This window comes from Vicugna pacos, chromosome 9 (genome assembly GCF_048564905.1).
Source record: "Vicugna pacos chromosome 9, VicPac4, whole genome shotgun sequence".
Lineage (NCBI taxonomy): Eukaryota > Metazoa > Chordata > Mammalia > Artiodactyla > Camelidae > Vicugna > Vicugna pacos.
The window spans coordinates 52,600,746-52,624,872 of record NC_132995.1 but is presented as its reverse complement, the minus strand read 5'-3'; the positions used below and the strand labels follow the sequence as shown (position 1 = coordinate 52,624,872).

General features: G+C 42.8%; 1 protein-coding gene across 3 annotated transcripts in view; it reads right to left on the bottom strand.

Annotated features, from left to right (window-relative positions):
* CDH13 (cadherin 13) overlaps window positions 1–24,127 on the bottom strand; it is a 1,012,485-nt gene that overhangs the window by 322,269 nt on the left and 666,089 nt on the right. For all 3 annotated transcript variants that reach the window (XM_072967811.1, XM_072967812.1, XM_006207526.4), the window contains exon 6: window positions 19,029–19,173. In XM_072967811.1, coding sequence (XP_072823912.1) covers window positions 19,029–19,173 — 145 coding nt within the window. The remainder of the gene's footprint in view (window positions 1–19,028; window positions 19,174–24,127) is intronic.

Below are 24,127 nucleotides of genomic sequence, written 5' to 3'. Positions count from 1 at the left end.
TTAACTGCAGTTTTGGCCCGTTTTTCCAATGGATCAATGGTGAAAACCACCATGGGTTTAAAGTCACCTTTTCCATCTTGAATAAAAATTTTCATTTAGATGGTCTATTTTGTGCTGATGAATTTAGATGGTATAAGGAAAGACATGGAGGGAAGTTGTGAGAGTCTTGTAAGTGGCCTGCCCACTAAGTTTCAGGTGCTTGTCTGTAAATGAGAATTCCTTTATCTGTTTTTGGGAGATTATGCAAGGGTGAAATGAAGTGATATGTATGAAACTCACAGCTGCATATCCTGCATATTATAGTTACAGCAAAGCTGGGCGTTCAGTAGTAAGTAGGAGAGTGAGGGAGAGACTGCCTGGAAGGCCAAAACACATCTACTAATAGTCCTAGTTAGAGCCATTGGCAGAAAATACATCTGGCACTTTTCATTTGGGTTTAGTATGTCTATCTTCAGGATCCTGGATGGTCAATTTCCTACCAAGGACCCGGCCAAAAGTTTGGTCTTCATGAGAAGAGGTGAGGTGATTCTCCAAAACGAATGAAACAGCAAAATTCCCAGTTAATATTTATATAACACTGAAATAATTCAACAAAGTTTTTATTTTTTGAGTTGCAGCTCTGTGAAGGAGGCTAGCTAAATCCAAAGGGGTGAACGATCGAGAATCAGGAAGCATCAGTGATGTGGTCCCTACACCCAGGCTACTCACAAGCTTCTCTCCCTCCACTGCTGGTCCTGACACACCTGAGGTCAGATGTCTACCTGGCACTCTGCAACCCTTTCTAGGTTCATTGTCTTCCTCTCAGACCATCTTACATTCAACCTGGGTCTCAGACCATTCCTCTGTGGAGGGGAGCACACCTTCTCAGGTATCTCATGATGATTCAGTTCAGTACCAAGAGCTCCCTTTCCAAAGTATCTACCTTCTCCTGAACGCCAAGCTCACAGAACTTCTCACTCATAACAGATGCTCTGGTGCTGCATCATCTTGGAGACTGACATGACCATTAGATCTGAAGTCTCTGAGAACTTGAACCAGAGAGAAACCAGTCTGACTTTGTTCCTTTCCTTGACTTAACCAGGAAATCTTTTGAGTCAGGCCTTCCCCTCCAAAGAATTCTACAACTCATAATAAAATCTTGGAAGATGCTGGGTTCTCTCGCATTTTAACCTTTTAAAAGTTAAATAAGCCCCTTGATCTTTGGGTACTGGGTGGGGACCAGTCACTGGCTAATCCCAAATCTGCTCCCAAGCCTCTCATCCCTAGCCTGCCATGTGCACACATATGCACGCATGCACACACACACACACACACACACACGTATACCTTTACACACACATAAATAAATTCTGCTTTGTAGATGGTTCTCTCTGCAACTAGGGGTAACCAAACAGTTCTACTCAGGGTAGTGGTTAATCACAGACCACTGAGGGCTTGTGGTAAAGACTGCATTCCTAATGAGAAGCATAGACATTGTTTATTTCTATTCTTTCTTTTTCCTTGAACACAGGTGTGATGTTTAGCACTGTGACAAGACTTGAAGCCACAAGACCAAGGCCAAAGACTCACAGAGATGCTAACTTTCAGATCACTGAAATACAAGCAGCAGCCGCCCACCTCTCTAGCTTCAGGAAATAGAAGACAAATCAAGCTGAGACATTTAAGCCATTTTAATTGCTATTTTGTTACCTGCAGCTGAAAGCGTTTCTGATTGAGGTTTTACTAGCTGAACTGAATGGCTGCATCCCTGGTTACAGTTTTTCTGGCTCTAGAAATTTTTCTCCTGGCAGTATTTGTCCTTGTGTCATGTAGCCTGACCTTCCCCTTTAAGCTGCAATTAGGACCAGGCGGAGCTGGACTGTTTCACACTATAAGGAAAAACCCCTGTGAACAGTCATGACCTAGAGCAGCTTCTTAGCCTGAAAGCTCTCAGTCGAAACTGCACTGCAGTCTTCGTTATTTGCCCGTTGCATCCCCATAAGCAATAAAATAAACATTTCTTATTTTGATGCACAGCCTTGGCTAGGGAGCGGCACCGAGTGCTTACATCGGAGACCACTGAATAAGGCTAAAGAAGTCTTACTGTGGAGGACAAGCAGGCATTCTGAGAAGTAATTATCCCACACTGAGACAGAGGAAATGCAGTCTCCTGGAAGGAAGGTGGGATTAGAGGTCACACAGAGCCAGACAGACTCACAGTTTCTCCTCTGACTATCTGTGCCAACATCTCTGAGCTTATGTTTCTTCATCTGAAACATGGAGATAATAACACTCGGCATCATTGGGAAGATGAAATGGAATGATGAATTTCGAAGTATCCATCCCGATGTCTCTCCCCTACGAGGCAAGCCGTGATGGCTTGTTGAAGGAGCCGAGATGTCTGATATGGCACCTAATTGCCAAGGGCAAAGGGAGAGGGGAAAGGATGGAGGATGCCTGATGTCTTTCATTTACACACCCGGCTGAAATATGTCAGGAAGGACCGTAGCATGGTTGTTTTCAAATCTTTCACGGTGTCTCATCCACCCGATGATGACAATGGCATGGCAGAAATGTGCTCAGGGTGGCAAAAGTAAAGGTCTCAGATTACTTCATGACTAGAAGGGTACTGGTGGAAATTTATGCAGGGGTATCTAACTTGAGCCACTGATCTGTTTCTAAAAATTCGACATTTTAATGGAAACTGGATTTTTTAAAAAGAATTTTTGAGATACTTGGTAAACAATCTTCTTAGAAAACACTTCTTAGTAGTTCTGTGACTTCACTGATAGGAATCTTTATTGATGGGAATTCTTTAGGATGAAAGAAACACAAAAGCAGATGACAAATAGATGTGGTATAAAAGAACTCCAAATGGAGGGACCATTTCTTGAGAGGTCACTATTACTGAACTCTGCCCAAAACTTACATATTTATCTCATTTAATTCTCATAATGAAACTGCAGGATAAGTAGAGAACAGGTATACTTTATGTGATGGACATATTCTCAAGTATCTCAACTAATTGAAAATGTGCATAATTCAAGACTCATCTTGACAAAGAATGGTATGTATTCATCTATATCAGCTAAAGCGGCATCATCCGTAGCAAGAGCAGATTTATTTAAAAATAAACCCTGTCTTTGGCAATAAAAGGGAATGAAGTACTGATACCTGGTACATATGACACAGATAAACGTTCTGCTGCGTGAGAGCTGCCACGTATTGTGTAATTCCATTTAAACTAAATGTCCAGAGTAGACAAATCTATAGAGGCAGAAAGTAGATTTGTGGTTTCCTAGGGCTGGTGAGTTTGGAGGGATGGAAATGGGAAATGACTTCTCATGGATACAGGGCTTCCTCTGGGGATGATGGGAATGTCCCAAAATGGATGGTGGTAATAATTGCACAAGTCTGTGAATACACTAAAAACCAACGAATCACACATTTTAAATGGGTGAATCAGTGCATTGTATGGCATGTGAACTTACTTCATTAAAGTTTATGTTAAGCCCTGCCAGCCACTTTGAAAATTCTGTGATTCCTGGCAAATGCTTGCAATTTGGGAGATTGCATTGTGTCTAAATTTGTGCACAAATGAGACTTTCTTAATATTTTCATATTGCAGCATTTCCATTTGTCTAATTCAAATGCATACAAAATTCTTTCACAGTGCCTGATCATCAATTCAGAATGAGGAAATAAAGGCTTGGATTCACACAGCTGATAAGAGAGGAAGCCAGGATTGAAATTCAGCATTGCTGGTTGGAAGAGCTCATTCCTCCCCCACAAGATGCTAGATGACAGCCTATGACCCTCTGGAACCTATCACCATTGGGGAAAAAAGTGGTGAGTAGCTGCTAACATTGATGGCACAAGTAGGATTTTGTCAGGCCAAGTGCTCAAAGCTCGATACCCACTTTCTCACTGAACCTCACAGCTACCCTTTGGGGGCATGTTCAAACCCTAAACCTAACCCTAACCCATCATCCTCATTCTGCAGAGGAGTTACCCAAAGCTCAGAGAGGTAAGACAACATGTTCAAGGTCCCACAATTTGTAGTGCACACATAACCGGAGACCCAGTCTTTTGGACTCAACCCTTCTGCTGTGTTCTTGTCAGAATGCATCGATCTCTCTGATGAACTGACAAGAACATCCTCCTGATGCATTTTCCAATTGACTCACTGGCAAGAAAAAAATTAATATTCTCTGAAAACCTTCTAGAGCCCCTTAACACGCCCTGTTCCTTTCCCCCTCCCTCACTAGTCCTTGAGACATGGTCAGGTCATCAGCCTGTTGGCATAATTGACAGCCACGTGATGACGTGCATTATTGGAGTAAATTCAGCACTGGACTGTGATCTGAAATTACTGGAATGGAATGGAATCAAAACCATCAAGCTAAGATAGTTGCCCTCATAAGGCAATAAGTATGTTCTTAATCTAATAAAAATATATAATGACAAACAGACCTTAGAATGCTTTCTGGAAAGAACTCTAAGATAATGAAGGAGATGAAGGCCATTTTTGTTCCAACAAAGGCTCAATTTTCTGATTACCATAAAAAAGTGGTGGCATGGAATGCGTACGGAGGAGTAAGTGGGTCTGAATGTCTTGAGCAGCACAGCATATTAGTTAAAAAGCATGACTTGGAGTCACACAGTCTGGCTTATAATTCTTACCAGTTGAGTGACACTGCCTAGGTCAGTTGTTATTAGATTTGGTAACAAACACAGAGAAGCCAACGTACCAGTAAGTTAAATAAGATGGAATCTCCTTATTGTCTTACATAAAATAATTCTGGAGTGAAGCAGTCCAGGGCCAGCATGACATTCCACAGGCAATGGAATCCATCCAGTATCTTTCCATTTTTGCACACCTTCATAGGACACTGTTTCCATTCTCAAAGCCACTTTACAAAGCACAGTGGCTGCACAAGTTCTAGCCATTATATCCTCATTCCAGGTAGCAATAAGAAATAGGTGGCAGAAGGAGGACAAAAGGGCACTCTTCCCAGCTGACTTGGCTCCCAACTCATCCCAGAAGCCCAACACAACACTCTGTGTACAGCTCGCTGGCTGGTACTTCATCACACGGCTGCATCTAGCTGCAAGGGAGGCTGGACAATAGAGTTGTTAGATATATGCACTGCCCCTGCAGTAGACTGGGGTCCATTACAAAAAGAGACAAGAATAGATACTGAGGAAGAAGTCTCTGCTCCCCTGGAAAAACTATTTCCTAACTTTATGGTTCAATGCCCTCACTGGAGACGTGGAGATATCACTGCATCTACTTCTTAGGGCTCCTGTGGTGACTCAGAGGAATCCCTTAGCATAGGCCCCAGCACCAGCTCCTGCTCAGAAGGTGCTCACTGTAAACTTTAGTGACATGCTCACTAACCGTCTTCAGAGGAGTAGGTTCTTGCCATCTCTCATCCCCGAGCTCCCCGAGCTTACCACAAAGAGGTACCGACACTCTGTGGCATCTCCCCTCCAGACTTTAGATTTGGGCTTAACAACCAATACTCTTCATTTTCTCCATTGAGGCCAGGGTTTCTTTTTTTTTTTTTAACATTTTTTACTGATTTATAATCATTTTACAATGTTGTGTCAAATTCCAGTGTTCAGCACAATTTTTCAGTCATTCATGGACATATACACACTCATTGTCACATTTTTTTCTCTGTGATTTATCATAACATTTTGTGTATATTTCCCTGAGCTATACAGTGTAATCTTGTTTATCTATTCTACAATTTTGAAATCCCAGTCTATCCCTTCCCACCCTCTACCCCCCCCCGCCAGTAACCACAAGTCTGTATTCTCTGTCCATGAGTCTATTTCTGTCCTGTATTTATGCTTTGTTTTTGTTTGTTTGTTTGTTTTTGTTTTTTAGATTCCACATATGAGCGATCTCATATGGTATTTTTCTTTCTCTTTCTGGCTTACTTCACTTAGAATGACATTCTCCAGGAGCATCCATGTTGCTGCAAATGGCATTATGTTGTCGGTTTTTATGGCTGAGTAGTATTCCATTGTATAAATATACCAAATCTTCTTTATCCAGTCACCTGTTGATGGACATTTAGGCTGTTTCCATGTTTTTGCTATTGTAAATAGTGCTGCTATGAACATTGGGGTGCAGGTGTCATCCTGAAGTAGATTTCCTTCTGGGTACAAGCCCAGGAGTGGGATTCCTGGGTCATATGGTAAGTCTATTCCTAGTCTTTTGAGGAATCTCCACACTGTTTTCCACAGTGGCTGCACCAAACTGCATTCCCACCAGCAGTGTAGGAGGGTTCCCCTTTCTCCACAGCCTCTCCAGCATTTGTCATTTTTGGATTTTTGAATGACGGCCATTCTGACTGGTGTGAGGTGATACCTCATTGTAGTTTTGATTTGCATTTCTCTGATAATTAGTGATATTGAGCATTTTTTCATGTGCTTTTTGATCATTTGTATGTCTTCCTTGGAGAATTGTTTGTTTAGGTCTTCTGCCCATTTTTGGATTGGGTTGTTTATTTTTTTCTTACTGAGTCGTATGAGCTGCTTATATATTCTGGAGATCAAGCCTTTGTCGGTTTCACTTGCAAAAATTTTCTCCCATTTCGTAGGTTTTCTTCTTGTTTTATTTCTGGTTTCCTTTGCTCTGCAGAAGCTTGTAAGTTTCATTAGGTCCCATTTGTTTATTCTTGCTTTTATTTCTTCTAGGAGAAAATTTTTGAAATGTATGTCAGATAATGTTTTGCCTATGTTTTCCTCTAGGAGGTTTATTGTATCTTGTCTTATGTTTAAGTCTTTAATCCATTTTGAGTTGATTTTTGTATATGGTGTAAGGGAGTGTTCTAGCTTCATTGTTTTACATGCTGCTGTCCAGTTTTCCCAACACCATTTGCTGAAGAGACTGTCTTTATTCCATTGTATATTCTTGCCTCCTTTGTCGAAGATGAGTTGACCAAAAGTTTGTGGGTTCATTTCTGGGCTCTCTATTCTTTCCATTGGTCCATATGTCTGTTTTGGTACCAATAGCATGCTGTCTTGATGACTGTAGCTCTATAGTATTGTCTGAAGTCTGGGAGAGTTATTCCTCCAGCCTCTTTCTTTCTCTTCAGTAATGCTTTAGCAATTCTAGGTCTTTGATGGTTCCATATAAATTTGATTATGATTTGTTCTAGTTCTGTGAAATATGTCCTGGGTAATTGGATAGGGATTGCATTAAATCTGTAGATTGCCTTGGGCAGTGTGACCATTTTAACAATATTGATTCTTCCAATCCAAGAGCATGGAATATCTTTCCATTTTTTAAAGTCTTCTTTAATTTCCTTCATCAATGGTTTATAGTTTTCTGTGAATAATTCTTTCACCTCCTTGGTTAGATTTATTCCCAGATATTTTATTACTTTGGGTGCTATTTTAAAGGGGATTGTTTCTTTACTTTCTTTTTCTGTTGATTTATCGTTAGTGTAAAGAAATGCAACTGATTTTTGAACATTAATTTTGTAACCTGCTACCTTGCTGAATTCTTCAATCAGCTCTAGTAGCTTTTGTGCAGACCTTTTAGGGTTTTCTATATATAGTAACATGTCGTCAACATATAATGACACTTTTACCTCTTCTTTTCCAATTTGGATCCCTTTTATTTCTTTCTCTTGCCTGATTGCTGTGGCTAGGATTTCCAGGACTATGTTGAATAGGAGTGGTGATAGTGGGCATCCTTGTCTTGTCCCAGATTTTAGTGGGAAGCTTTTGAGTTTTTCACCATTGAGAACTATGCTGGCTGCAGGTTTGTCATATATAGCTTTTATTATGTTGAGATATGTTCCCTCTATACCCACTTTGGCGAGAGTTTTTATCATAAATGGGTGTTGAATTTTATCAAATGCTTTTTCTGCATCGATTGAGATGATCATGTGGTTTTTGTCCTTTCTCTTGTTAATGTGATGTATTACATTGATTGATTTGTGTATGTTGAACCAGCCTTGTGTCCCTGGGATGAACCCCACTTGGTCATGATGTATAATCTTTTTTATGTGTTGTTGGATTCTATTTGCTAAAATTTTGGTGAGGATTTTGGCATCTATGTTCATCAGTGATATTGGCCTATAATTGTCTTTTTTTGTAGTGTCTTTGCCTGGTTTTGGTATCAGGGTGATGGTGGCTTCACAGAATGAATTTGGGAGTATTCCCTCCTTTTCAATCGTCTGGAAGAGTTTGAGACAGGGTTTCTTATCTTGGGCACTATTGACATCCTTCAGCCAAATAATCCCGTGTTGTGGGGGCCGTCCTCTGTATTGCAAGATGTGTAGCAGAAGCCCTGGCTGCTACCCACTAGATGCTAGCTGCACACTCCTCTCCCCTAGTTTGCCCCCAAGGAGGGGGGCAAATCATCCTCAGCTGGACCATTGCTCTGTGATGTCTGAACTCAGAGAACATGATTTCTTTGACAGCAGCAGCGTGAGTCTCTTGGGTTATGTTTTCATTGCATGGATCAATATTTCAAGTTAAACCACATCAAACATGCTTTTTGAAATTAAAGGAAATTCACCCTGCCATTTTTTAATGATGCACCACACACAAAAAGAACCCAATTAACTTAATTTTGTGTATCTAGGTTATGAGTCAAGTCATCACCTCAAACCCTGGATCATGACTTTGGTTCCAGCCAAGGAGCATGGAACCTGCTTAGCAAGAGAGAGGGTGAAGTTGCAGAAGTGAGAAGAGAAGCAGAGGACAGACAGCAAACAGCTCATTGAGTCTGGTTTCAGTGGCCAAGGGAACGGACCCTGAGGTCCTCCATCATTCTGAAAAGAGAGCACCTCTGAAGATACAGAGATCAACCACAGAAACGTGAGCTCTGGCCTGCCCTCCTCACAAAGTGGGTATCCCTGTTACCCTGTTAGCAGCCTGTTATTAACCACGAACATAGCAGATAAAAACTATGACACATTAAAAACAACAACAACAACAAAAAACAGAGCAAGAAGAAAACATGTAAAATTCCCCAAACCAAACTTTTAAGAAATCTTTGAAAAGAGACAGACTTCTGAATAATAAAATAGCTTTGGGTACAATGATTGGTTTTTTTTTTTTAAAGGCAGCCATCATTAAAGTAAGAAAGCTGTAAGTCTATTAAAATTTTTTCTTTGATACTGGAAAACTCAATTCATGACCTATATTTTAGAGAACATATACTTGAAACAGATTTTATATGCCCTCTGCCCACTGAACTTAGAATGTTGAATCTCTTCCATTTACTTAAGAAGGGAGGTGGCTCTATACATAAATTACTCAGGGCTTCTTTTAGTACACAGTTCATATATTAAGGTGAAGTGATTCCAAGGTATTTGTAGAGATGGATGAAGCAGCTGCTCTTGACTCTACCCTCAGAAGGGATGGGATTCTTAGTGCTGCGGTGCCGCAGTATAAGCTGGTTTATCAGGCTCTCTGCTGATTATAAATCTGTTTTCACTGACGTTTGTGGACTGTCTTGATTGATGGCCTAGCTGCCTTATGAATCTCAAAGAGTTCTCCTTGAGCGGTTCCCAGATGACCGCCAGGGGGAGGGTCTGGTTCTGCTGGCGAAGTCTGTCGCCTGTCACTCTGGGCTGCAGGGTTACCTGACGAGTCAGGTTGTGATCAAAGGAGTAAGGACGGTTGGTAGTTTCACTTCCTGCTTCTCTCCTTCCCTCTCCCTCTCACCTAGGAGACACACACACACACACTCACATGCACACACGCTCATGTGCATGCAAATAGGGAAGGGCTCCCTAGACTGCGGGGGGCAGCTCTGAATGGATCTTAGTATTTTCATGGGTAAAGTGGTAAAAGGATCGCAGGTGCGTAAACGGAGAGGAAATGAAAGGGTACAGGTGTTTGAATGAATCTGAATCACAGCATTATCACCCACCAACCGTGTGGCTTTGGGGGAAGAACCTAACCTCCCTGAGCTTCTGTTTTCACAATTGTAAAAGAATTGGAAGGATTTCATTAAAAAATAGGCATAGAATCTAGACCAGTATCCAGTACTAGAAAAAATATATGGGCGGTTATCACGGTTCCAAGTCCCCAGGGCAGAAGCCGCCTTTCTCCCGCAGTCCTAGTAAGATGCTCCTTGGGCTCCTGCCTTTCTCTGCGCAGCACTGACGGGTCAGGATGTGTTTGTCTGCTGCCTTTCTCATTCGTCTGTGAACTCCACGGAGTTGGGGTCTGTGTTAGTTTTACTAGCATCTCCACTCCAGCCCCACGTTTACTGAGCATCAGCCTATCTGGTACCTAAAATGCACTCCAGAGATGTCTGTTAAAGGATAAATTAAATTTCCAATAAAGACAACGTTGATTTAAAAATCAGATAAAAAGGGAAGTTTATTATGATTTATACTTTCTGCCACTTGGGGCCACTTGTTCATTGAATGGAATTTATTGACTGGCTACCGTGTGCCTGGAACTCTGCTAAATGCTGACAACTGATGACAAAAGGACAGTCTGGTTCTCTGGCCTCAAGCCTATGCGGTAAAAAGAAAATCAGAGGCAAAACCAAGTTCATACTTGAGGAAAATTTATCAACCTATTAAGGTTTACAGTATTACCATAATTCCAGATAGCTGGCATAGGTTACAATAATCCGGCGCCATAAAACGGGTCAGTATTAAGTATTCCCCTATTGGTCATGGGCTCGCCACAGAAACTTTATGTGACCTCCTCTCGTCACCTCCACGGTTACCACCCCGTCCAGGCCACGGTCCTCTTGCACCTGAAATGCTGAAATAGCCCCGAATGTCCTACTTCTGTGCTCCACGGGGTAGCACAAGTCATCTTTTAATAGTAAAATCAGATTTTTACCACTTTCCTGTTGAAAACCACCCAAGGGCTTTCCACTAAATTGAAAATGTAATCAAAACATATGGAGCTCTAACCCAGGGGTCTGCAAACTTTTCCTGTAAAGGGCCAGGTAAAGAATATATATATATTTTATATATATATATACACATAGACATATATATATTTAATATATTTAAAAACACATATCTAGGTAGTTTAGGTATGTATATATATTTAGGTATCTATATATAAATATATTTTATAAATTTAAAATATATATATTTAGGTAGTATATATTTTTGGCTTTGGGGGATGCATAGTCTCTCTGCAAACTACCCAACTGTAACAGCATCATGTGAAAACAGCCATAGTCAGTGCTTAAATACATGGACATGGCTGTATTCCAATAAAACTTTATTTAAAAAAACAACAGCTAGTGGGACAGAGGTGTCCCAAAGCCCACAGCCCACAGCTTGCTGAATGATTTTGTGCTGGCCTATCTCCTGGAACTCGTCTGGCTCCCTTCTTTTTGCTGACGTTCTCCCACCACAGTGGCCCCTTCTCTGCCCCACATCTGTCATCCCTGCCTCAGACCTTCGCACTTTCTGATCCCTCTGCCTGGAACGTGCTCACTCGGTCCCTTTACATTGTGGCTTTTGCATTCTCACTGGTCTCAGCTTAATGTCAGCTTCTCAGAGAGGCCTTCCTGGATTTCATGTCATTCTGTCATATCATCTTGTTCTATTTTATCCAAAGGACTTAAATTGTAAGTAAATTTGTAAATTATCTTGTTTATTCCTTTCATTGCTAATTCTCTTTATCCTCCCAGTAAAATGCAAGTGTCTTTAGAGGGCTACACCTCTGGCCTCTGCTACGTCTCCACCACCTCGAATGTTATCTGACTTACAGAAGCGGCCCAGTAAGTATTTGTTAAATGGTTCTGCTGGAAGAAATGTCATCAGGAGTTGATTTGAAATAAGGGTCTCCCTGACATTCTCACATTTAATGCAATTGTGGATCTGCTACTCTGTAGCACTAAGAATTCCTGGACTGTTCCGAGTGGATCCTCAGGCGTCAGGGATAGTTTTGACAGCCTTGATGTCCACAGTGCTCTGTGCAGTAACAACTCAGGGACGTTTTCATTTTGATTTTGTAGCTGCTGTCCCCTGATTTCAATTTTGACTGAAACCCTCATCAGATTCACTCTCAAAATGTGGAATGATCACTAAACTTCTGAAGCTACCAATGCTTCTTTACTTTCCTTCTGCTTTAAATTAGCATCTTATTTTAATTAGGGTAATTAATTAATTTTACTTTTCAATATTTGATGTCACAAATCCTTCTGTCTCCCAAATGGGGAAATGACAGTGGGATGATCCCAGCCTGAGGCTAAGATATATCTAACTAATTAGTGGGGCAGGGCTACTAAGTGTTTATTTTTATAAGGAAGTAACCTCCGTATCTCTCCATTTCAGCCAGTTATGCTCAGAACCTATAACGGGAAGCTCTGACATGAATGAGCATAAGCATGGATGATTGGCACGGGGGGCGGGGAAGGGGGGAGACAGACACACAAGGCTGGCCAAGAACATAGACCTCACAGTTAGAGAAGAGTGATTCAAAAACAATGCGGTGTCTGTTTCTTGCCTTGGTCCTAGCCTCATGGACTCATGCCATTTAGGAGAAGAGAGGGCTATGAATAAAAATGAGAAGAACTGCTTTCAAAGTTACCCACATTAATCGTGCAACCTGCGGTTTTACTGATGGGGTATCCTTTTAATAGAATAAAGGGGTCCAGGCATCCTCCACTGTCTCATTAAGCCCTGTGGTGTCTCGAAGGCTCCAGGCGACCCGCAGCAATGGGTCTAATCTATGCAGCGATGTCCACCAAAGAGGGGCTGATGTACAAAGGAGGGAAAACCCTAGTGCCTATGACAAGGTTGTTGGCTGGCTTGGTTTGAAGCCCCTGGAAGACATCACGTGGGGACCCCAGGCATATTTAGAAGCAAGTTGGTGGAGATTCAGTATCCTGAGTGGCTAGCGACGTTCAGATAAATCAACAGTTTCGGTACACATTATTTCTGGAACTATCCCTTTGGGAAGATGTCTCTGATTAGATCACGCAACTCTTTCATAAATTGTGTTTCATGGTCAACTGTACCATAATTCAAGTGCTGCCCTAATCCAATCGGAGTGACACTGCCACATGGAATGACATCTGCTCCCGGGACTCCCCCCTCAGCTAAGACCCCAGAATCAACAATTTCAGGCCTCTTCCTCGACCACAGGACCCAGGGAGGCATTTACAGCAAGCCAGTTCACAACCTACAGATACAGTTAGTGAAATGACCACAAAAACTTGGAAACACTGGAGACATAATCCAGAAAAACAAAAAAAAAATTTTAATGTCCATCAGTTATGTTCATACATGAAAAGAAAGACTAATATTGTATCCTCATGCATACGCTTAGCCGAGATATGAATGTAATCCTCTGAATAGAAGCATCACCTCAATCTACATCAGAATGTGATAAGCAAACCCTCCATCCCATCAACCCCACTTGTATGTATTTATCCTAAAGAAACTGTCACACAAGTGGGAAGAGATGTGTTCTCCCCTGTAGAACTGATGGTAAGTAAGGAAAAGTGAAAACAACTGGCATCAGCAAGGGACTGGCTAACTAGATGGCAGCAGATACAAACATCAGCCGTTTAAAACAATGATATGGCTTGATATTTACTGATTTAAAAAAATGTCCGCAGGACCCTGTGGCATGAAGAAAATGAGTTACAGGAGAGCACGCAGAGCTCCACTTCTGTGTGTGCATCTCTGTGTGTGGAGGTGCCCGGGGAGAGCCCTAGAACTACGCCCCCCAAGGTGGCAACTGTGGTTTCCCCTGGATGGTGAGATTGGAGCACAATTGTACTTTCCACTTAAAAAAAAGCTGAAAAGAAAGGGAAATTGCTTTATTTTTAAAAGAAATTTCTCTTCTTAAGAAAAAAAAAAAGCATCACCCTGTGCCAAATAGTCCAGAAGCCCATGTGCTGCCTGGGAGAGTTGAGAATGGAAGGATCTGTGATGTGAAAGTCTAAACACCAGCCCAGGGAAAGTGGAGAGCTGGTCTACTGACAGGCCACACTGCAGTTACTGCAACGAGGAAATAGGTGACCAGAAAAGGGGCCTGACCCCCTGGTCATAGCAACAGACTGAGGATTCAGGCTGAGCCAGGCCTCAAATGTCAACTCTCAGATATCAAAACCATCTTTATTTAGCCCAGGCTGTTTTGGACAATAGTGTGTGCTGAGCAAAGCTGAGCTCCCAGGACAGCCACTTGTCCCCAAGGCCACTTGATGGGCTGGTTGCCTTGTGTCTGGTGTGGTAGGATTTGTTTAAAAATTAAAGTAACTGAGTCTTGGAGAACAGAAACTCAGGTGGGTCCAAGAAGAAAAACAAAAGATAAACTCCCTGCTCTCCTCACATCACCTCTTCAGAGAGGCTGGACTCCCTGCTCCAGGGGTGCGTGGTCCCTATGGCCGCACTGCACCAATCACACTTTCAATTCTGATTTATTCGTTGCTCATCTCCATCTCCCTGCTGGGCTCTGCAGACCAGGGGGGAACGCACAGTATCTGGCCCGTCCGCAGCTTAACCCTCAGATTAGAACCGTGCTGGCACAGAAGAGATGCTCAACACAAATACTGGATGGAAGAAAATACAGGAAGCAGGAGAGGGCGAGAGTCCTCGGCTCAGACGTTAGATGAGGATTTAGCAGCTAATCTCTGCTCCTGTTCAACAGCCTCAAGAAGCCTCAGCACACAACTAAGCAACAGGTATCTCTCAGGACTCAGAACACGCACCTTGAGGTCCTGTCTCCCCTCTAAAGAGAAAGATCGTCACATTTATCTTTCTCAGGTATGCAGTTTGGGGACTGAGATGCTTTTCCCACTGCTTGCCTCCTCTGATGAATCTCAAAGTTGCTCCACCTGTCCGGGTGGTGGGTGCCTTTCTCCCAGCTGTCCCTCCTGACACACCAGGCGGCAGAAAGCACGGAGGCCAGAGCGTAGCTGAGGCCAACCCAACAGCCAGCTCCTGCGGCTGCTGGAACCCAGCTTATGTTCCCAGCTGCCGAAAGAGCCTGGGAATTAAAGTCTCCCTGGGGAGAGTTCTTAATCAGTGTCTGCTGGGCTGGGGTTTGGACAGCACAGCTCCCTGGAACCCAGGATGGGGTAACTTCAAGGTGTGTGTTTTCCATCACTTCCCAAAGCCCTCCCTCCCTAAGGGTTCAAGCTCAGAATTGCCCACTCTGGGAGGTGGCTTAATGTGGCACCTCCAATTGACAAGCTTCCCTTTCCCACAGCTTGGGATCCTGAACCCACCAGGTAAATCACATCCTCAACCTCATCTCAGGGTCTGTTTCTGGACGAATCCCTGCACACCATCCCCCATGGCTGGTCCTTCTCAGAGGTGCGCAGAGGACCACTGGAGGCGAAACGCTGGGGGACGGATGCCAGCGGGCATCTTGGAGCCCTGGTGTGTGTGTCCTTCAGGAACTATGAGAGTCCCAGCCCTCTACCTAACCCTGGACATGAGGTCTTGGCATGCACTGGGCATTCAGAAAACACTAGACTCACCCAAAGCTCTGATTGGCTCTGAGGAGCAGCTAGGACCTGGGCTCGGGTCCCATAAATCAATGCCTTGTGACTCCACAAAAGAACAGTCCATAATCTGCAAAGTTCAAAGACTATTATTTTCTGTTGATCTTCCTTCATCTAGTAATGATTCCCCAAAACAATACCCTGGAGTTTAGTGCTGAGCAGCTAGAAATGGTCTCCTGTCTGCACAGACAGATAAATCTGGTTGACCTTCCTCCGTGATGGATTGGTGCTGATGGCATCCGGGTACACTGTGACACGAAAATGATGCCTGGTTGGTTGGGAGATGGATGTTCCTTCACTCAAAGTGTATTTCTTTTTGCCTTACCTTCCCCAAAGGGGATGCAGCCAGAATAATAAGAATAATTGCAGCTTCAACAATACTTTGGCACATCTTAAACATTACATATGTTCCAAGCACTGAGTGAAGCACATTGTCTCATCTTATCATTGTGTACAGTTCTCTAGGGCGGGTACTACTCTACCCACCCCATCTACAGACGAGGCGACTGAGGCTTCTAGAAGGTTCTGTCACCTGCCGGCGGTTTCACCTTGTTAAGGAGCTGAGCGGAGCAGCAACCCCAGCTCTAGGCTCCAGTGCTATGCACAGGACTGGCTGCTTAATTTTCGGGGCTTAGCACAAAATGAAAATGCAAGGCCTTTGTTGAACAGTTATTAAGAATTTTAAGATGGTGGCAGTGGAGCAGTAAACCAAGCATGGAGCCCTTCGGAGCGTGGGGCTGGTGCTGGTTCTGCGAATTCAGAAGAAAGTCATGTGAGCGATGACAAGGGCCCCGGCGTTTAACACCATTTAACCCTAGAGGCTGAGCAACAGCTCACGTTAAATGAAAAGCGACTATTTGGTCAGAGGAGCTGGTCGTTTTCTGTCAGGAACTAAACTGCACAAATATTTCCCTTCAGCTGGGCCTGCAGAGAGTCCTTGTGAGAGAAGGTGGCCAAGGCCAGCACAGTGCCCAGGAAAGAGCCTGTGCCTCGAGACCAGACGCGGACAGCGGTGCCAGCCCATCCCCGAGCTGGGTGACTTTGGGCAGGTTCCCGGACCTCTGTGAAGTTCAGTCTTCTCATCTGCATGATGGGAAGGTGGGATCCACCCCTGAGGGTGGGAAATTGTAGAGTGGAGGAAACGACACCAAGTATAGAAACCTCTCGGTGCTTGGCAAGTGCCCACCCACGCGTGAAATCGTCCAATGGCTGTTTTCACCATGCAGTTTGTGGACTGACCCACAACAGCACGTGAAACAGCATGTAGAAACAGCACGTGATCTGAGGGTTGATGACGCAGGTTGAGTCCTCAGCATTGTCCCTCAACTATTATTTGTGTGAACTTGGCAAAGTCGATGAACTCTTTTTGGGGTTAGCCACCCCCTCTGTGAAATGGATGCAATACGTAGGACCACAAGCCACAAATGAGCAGGACATTGTGGAAATGGAAGAGGCCATCATTTCTCTAGCTGGTCAAGGTTTGCTGTTATGACTTATAAGTGGCATCAGCCAGGGAAGGGGATTGGAAAAGGGGTACCACCTTCCTTCCCAGATTCCCACTGTCCCCATGGATGCTTGGGGGACCACCTGCCTGAGCTTTCTCACAAGGCACTAAGTAGTCTAAGTGCTTTTTCCTCTAGTTTTCCACAACATTTCTACATTCCTGACCCCAAATTTGACTGACTTCTTTTCAATTTCTGCTTTATAGTCCAACCCAGAGGGTGCCCAAAAGAAAAACAATGATTCAGGCCAAATTCTGCACAGCTGGAAGAAACCACTCCATACAGACATCTGAGTCTTGATGTATTTTTATAGGATAATACCGATCATAAATAGAAGTTTGAGGGGGTTTATGTTTTCCTGGATATGCGTCCACCCTGACCAAATTGCTCTGTGCTTTCAGAAATTCAATGAGCATAAAGGATTCCATTTTTCTCTGAAAATACGACATATATATAAAGCAATAAAATCGAAATTCTTTCTGAAACTTTAAAGAAGAATGAAGAGGAAAAAAATTGGACACTGTCTAATCACACACATACATAACATACAAGGACGTGCAGTCTCACAGCCGCCTCGAGTGTAACCATTGTCATTTACATTTAGAACACTTTTCCGGACCATCTTGAATTCCACTCACTCACATACAGGTCCCGGGTACCACAGATGGAAACTGGGAATCATTTTTCTGCTCTGCTCCAATTCCAGCCTCTTTAATAGCTTTTCCCATTGGTTCTCTTAACTTGTTTGGCTCATCAGCTTAAGATTTCTGTAAACATCAAACCCAAATTCCAAGGTGTGTTCCACTGGAAGCTGTTTCTCCATCCAAATCAGCCTAAGCGGCACCACAGGGAAGGTCTGCCCTGAAGTGGTCTGACCCACCTCCTCTTGCCGGCTTTCTGCCTCTCCAGGCCGCTAACCCCACTGCCCTCTCCTTTATGCAGAATGCATTCAAATCCCAGAAGGGAGAGGGCTGCTCCTGCCCCTGGGGATCTATGTGATGAGGCGCACAGAAGCCCCACTCCTTCAGGCAGAAGGGAGGTTTTAGGCACCTTGCATACAATTATGCACCTGGTCAGCTAGGTGGGTTGCCATGACAACGCTTCCAGAGCCTCAGGTAACTACATGTTATTGATACATCCCATCAACTTAATCAAAGAGGGAAAAAGAACCAGCCAAAGCAGTCCCTGAGCTTCCATCTCCTGTCCCACCTGAGGAATGACTCTTTTGCTGACAACTGGTCATAATCTAGATGCAGCAACACTGATACCCTTAATACAGCTTGCTTTCATCAAACGTAAAGCTTCAAATCAAAGTCCAGCCTTAAAAGAGGAATTCTTCTACTTTGCCCTTTACTGTCTAAGCATTATACTCAGGAGTGACTTCTGCCGCTGGCCATGGAATGCTTTAATTAGTATCTGTGGGCCAAAAAAGGGCACTCTAAATTCTAAAACCTCCCCTGATAAAAAGGTTGAACGTGGGGAAAAGATAGCAGGAGCTCCACAGTAACCTGGAGTGATTTCCATAACAGTAGGTACCCGTATTGCCAGAGAGAGAAAGAAAATGTCTTGCCTTTGGCCCTTTGATTGAAGACAAAAGATTTCCCCATGCACGTCCTCTAAGGAGAGAGAGAAAAAAGTCCTACCCATTGTCCCAAAATCGTTCTTATTAAAAGGCAATTATTAAAAGAAATAACAAGGGAGCTTGCTGTGGGAAATCTTAATTCTCTTCAAAGTCCCACTGTACCACCACGTTCAGCCTTGGGCCCTCACAAGGGTGAGCTAGATATTTACCTGGTGTCCAACATCAACCCTACATCGGAGTCTCAGATGTCAGTTATCCTTGAAGGATCACCTCTGAACGCAAAGGAAGATATTCTCATCGTTTGCAACACCCCAGTCATGTTCAGAGCTGCAGCTTTTCAGCTCTTGCTTCTATCCAGGGAAATAACACGTCACCGTTGATGCATACCACCAATAAGTTAGTGCGGAGATAAAACCAACTTTAGAATCCCCCAAGATCACAGTATGCCACTTCCCTCGCGTTATGCTAATAGCAAGCCAACTTAACATACCTGTAGGTGATCCTTCCATGACATGGCCGATGTAGGGGCCTTCCCGAAAGATTGGTCTGTTGTCATTCTGATCAATCACGATGACTTCCAGAGGGACAGGCCCCTCCAGAGTTTTGCCGTTGACATCAATGGTCTCCACGAATAGCTATTGGAGCAAAGAGATTGGGAGAGAAAGAAGGCATTAGTTCATTATGAAAATTGGAGTCAGGTTCTCTGAAGAAAGTAGGTTATATCAGCAATTTTATGAGTCCTTGGCAATGTTCAGAGTTTGGTCTCAATGGATGGTCGCCAGGACTAGAATAGAAACTAAATGTTACAGAATAAAAGACAAAGATCAGTTCATGTTAGGTCCCCCGTGGGAAATTTACAATTAATTCATCAAATCTGCAAAGGAAATAAAAAAAGAAAGGAAAGAAAGAAAACACTAGCCATCAGTCATAGCTGAGAAAATGTGCTTCTACTGTTTCTGTTTTTCCAACATCATTATGCTTAAAAGGAATGTTATGCTAATAAAAATAATTGACTAAGCAGTTATGAACAGAGTAAATTAAGAAATAACCAAAAGTGTTTATGGTAATGTTTAGGAGAAATTCAGGCCAGTATTTATAGAAAACTTTCCGGAGGCAACGAAGGCGCTTGCAGGGGTCCTGAGTGAGACCTCAGGATTCCTTCCCACCAGGCCTTTATAATCCATGGGGGATTTCACAATTCCGTGAGACACTTCCGTAAGGAACTACCTTCAGATCTCAAGAATGAAGAAAATAGCATAGAGAAACCAGCTTTACTGTTGCTTGGAAACAAGGAATTATGTTATGGCTTTTCCAGTGAACCACAGAGATCTTATTCTCTCAATTCTGTGCTATTCTGCCGTGATTTAACTCAGTGGCAACAGTAATACTTCTTGTATATTAGTGGCGGTCCCTGCATTGGGTGCCAGTTGAGTATTTCAGTCAGGAAAGGTCTCTGTTATTGGAATCCTTGGGAAAGGGTCTCTGAAATTGGAATTCCAGCACAACTTTTCACTAGCTATGTGACCTCTTAATCTCTTAGTTTTATCATCTGTAAAATGGGTTCATAAACACTTATAATTAGGAATAATGATAACCAACGTTATCCAGCTCACCTAGGTTCTCTATTACATTAACTCAGTTGATATTCACTGTGACCCTAAGGACCACTGGTGAGGAGGCACTGGAAGCAATTAGAGGCTGGGCGGTGCAGTCTGCATTGGGCCCTGTGAAGTCAGTCTCCAGAGTTTACATTGTTAATCACTACAAATGATGTTTCTAAAGCACCTATTGTAATACCTGTCACGAAGCTCAAGGGTATTAGCTGCTAGCATTGTTGCTACTGCTGTTATTATCAACGCCGTTGTCAAAACTAGCCCGAATTAGGAAAATAAAGAGAAACACTTTTGTTATAAATCAGCAGTCTCACGCCCCATGAATGTGGTATAAGCTGATTGCATCCTTTGGAAAGTAGCATGGCAAACTTCAACAAATCTATGAAGGACTAACACACTGCTCGGTTTGGATACCACTCCTGGGACTATCTGAGACAGATGACACTACCCACACGGAGATATTCACCCGAGTGTTATTTCTAATAATGAGATAACACTGGCATCCACTAAATGTCCAGTGGAAAAGGGCTAGTTGAATGAATGGTTTTGTAGCAAGATGTCAGAACACAGCCATTAGATACAATACTTAGTAAACCTTGTTGATCTACTTGGAATATTATGTGAAAATACACAACACAGCAGTTGCATTATGCATGTGTGATGTACACTTTTGGACAGAATTTGAAAGTAAACAAAAATGAAACCAGCAGATTTTTTTTTCATTTTTAACATTACTTCATCCTTTCACTACCAAATTCACACACACACACACACACTTTGATTTCTGGGGTAGATAAAATAGTCCATGCACATTTTAGCTAAGAAAAAATTCAATAGGCAGAGCCTTAGAACATCTGCACTCTAAGGAGAGCTACACAAGTGAACTTTTGTACTTTTCTGTTCATTTTTAAAGCCACTATGAGAATCCTGCTAAACAAAGGAAATGAAAAGCAAGCTTTGGGAGCAATTTCATGTAATAATCAAGGTCTGGCCTTTTGTCCTCCCAAAATAGCCAAGGACTTGACTTTATTACAACCAAAACCTAGTCCAAAGACAACATGTCTTGGATCTGAATCCTAAGCTTCCACATCCTACAAGACTTGGCTAGTCTCATAAGCAACATGCAGGACAGAGGGACAGAATTCACATTTGCCAAATATGCAAATATGTTGGAACTGGACGGGGCAGACTCTAGGTCCATCTTAACATAATGGAAAGACAGAGAGACACGAAGGAGATACAAGCGATGAGGATGAATGCCAAGTGTTGGGCTGAATCTCATAAAACCAACTGTAAAGGGAGTCAACTTGAGAGTATTTTCTGTTACACCACTACCCAGACTTTGATTCCTGGATTTTGTATTGGAAAACAACATCGTTAGAAACCAAGACCTTTGGAACAGCGTTTACAAACAGCAAAGTGCTCTTAGGGGCATATATTAATTTGAAGTTAATTGAACAAAAATTCACGGAGGACTTACTATATGTCAGTCCCTACAATGGGCACCGGATAACCAGCAGGTAAGAAAAAGGACATTCTGGGATGAAGAGACAGCTGGTAGGCAAGGTAAACTATATGCATAAAGTCATTTCAGTTAGAGGTGAGGGATGTAAAGGGATGAAACAGGTTGATACATTAAAGCTGTGCTGTTCAGTGCAGCCAGTAGCTAAATGTAGCTATTTAAATTTAAAGATAAATAAAATAAAAAATCCAGTTCATCAGCTGCACGAGGCACATTCAAGAGCTCAAGAACCACGTGTACCTAGTGGCTATCACATTGGACAAGGCATCTCTAGAATATTCCTATTACTGCAGAGTTTTATTGGATAGTGTGGGGTTACATTATGATTGAGAGAGCATGTATGTGAGTGTTGGTGGGAGGGGGTACCTATTTCGATAAAATAGTTGAGAAGGCCTTACTGCTGTGGGAATATTTCAGCTGAGACTTGAAGAATGCCAAAGAAGCTAGCCATGCAAAAGTTCTAGAAAAAAAGTTCTGGAAAAAGAGTTCTAGACAGCAGAAATGGCGATGCCAAGGCCCCAAGGCTGGCACTGCATGACGGTACTGGTATAGATGAAGTAAGGGGGCAGCACCCCCTTCCAGGAGACTGAGCTTTATCCTGCTGTAACATTCTTTGCAAAAAATAACTTGGCCACAGTGAGAAGACTTTTTTTTCTGTGAATTCCTGGGTAGGCAGAGATGATGAAGGGAAAAGTACATCATGCTTATTTTTTACAAAGGAAAACATAATAGACCGAATAAAATAAGGAACAAGAAACACTAACATTTTACTAGGTAGTCCATATAATTTTCAAAAGGCACATTAAAAATGTGGGTGAAAACTAAGCATGTGGATAGGCATGAAGAAAGAAGTTGTTAATAAATACAGCCTTATCATCCCGATCACTTACTATAAAGAAATCTGACACCTCCAGTGAATTTTCCTAACTGCTCTCACATGAAGTTCAGACCTGCAGACAGCAAATGCCAAACTTGTTAAAGTGGGGCTCTTAAATTTCAGAGGGTACCTCCAGTATCAGAGAATTAATGTTCAGTGATGTTCTCACCTCCCTTCCATCTTCCTAATGGAAATACCTAAAACACACAAACCCTTAGTCTTAAAAGATGGACAATGTTTATTTCCTTTGAGTTACAAGATACATTCCCAAGGCTGTGTTTGGAGCTTGGGAAACAAAACAAACTGGAATGCATTCAAAGGGAGAAATTCTAATGTCTGTTCCTTATATTTGAAGTGAGATGCCACTTAGCAGAAACCTACTGGGAGAAAAACAAATAGGTTGCCATTGGCCCAAAACAATGAAATAATTTCTCAAAGGAGGTGGAGATCACCCAGCCTCTCACCACCTATTTCTACACCACCTTCTCAGACGCGAAGACTTCTATTCTTAGCTTCAGTGACTGATCTTCTTGGAATAAGGGTGAGGGGTGTGACATATAAAAAGGTCCACTGTGGAACTAGAAAGAGAGACGTTCAACAAATTATAACAAGAAACAGTTGCCCAAGGTTCCTGGACAAGGTAGTGTCCAATGCTTTCTCCATAGCAGGGAGCCTGAACTCTGAAATCACACATTTGACCAGCCTCCGTGTTGTGTGTTCCAGTATCTGCTATTCAAAGTGCAGTCACGAGGCCAGCAGCATCGGCATTCCTTGGGAGCTGGCTAGAAATGTAGTCTCGGGCTCTGCTCAAAACCAGGCAGCCCCACCTTTTAGCCCATTACTAGGGGATTCAGGGGCACATCACTGTTGGTGTGATGCTGATGTGATGGGGCTCAGGGATTGAGGTGGAAACTCAAGAGTTTTGTAAAGGCTGGGAATGGCATTTCCAGGTTCAGATTTGTGAAAATAACTTCTAAACAGAAGGCAGAATGGATGTTTTCTGTGGAACTGTCTGAAGGAGGCTTTGTATATGCATACAAACACGTGCACACATACCCATATGTACACAAACATACATCACACACACAAGGGCACAAACACATTGTATACACAAGTCACACACAAATATGGAGACACACAAACATGTATGTAACATACAAACACATAGACACACTCAGACACACAGACACATACAGATACAAAACACAAGTAATCATACACACACATTTTCTATAAAAATCATTTTTTCAACCTTCTAACCTTCAATTTTGTATATTGAACACTTATAGCATATTTTGTCTGACCACCTTCTATAAAGCTGTCAGGCAGGAGGGAGAAGAGAACTGTTCACTAAATGAAAAGTGAAAAGTTGCAGAAACAAAGTAAAAGAAAGATGCTAGAGGCAGGAAACCTGGTGGGGAAGGATGCACGACGGGTCGGGGCGCTGAATTGCCTTGGCGGTAGTGGTGTGATTTTTGGACCCCAACACTGCATCTCCTCTCTTGAGATGGAATATGCCAGGAGGAGTAACTAATTAAGCTTTACCGTTAATGAAACTCAGGGTCATCTAGGGAACT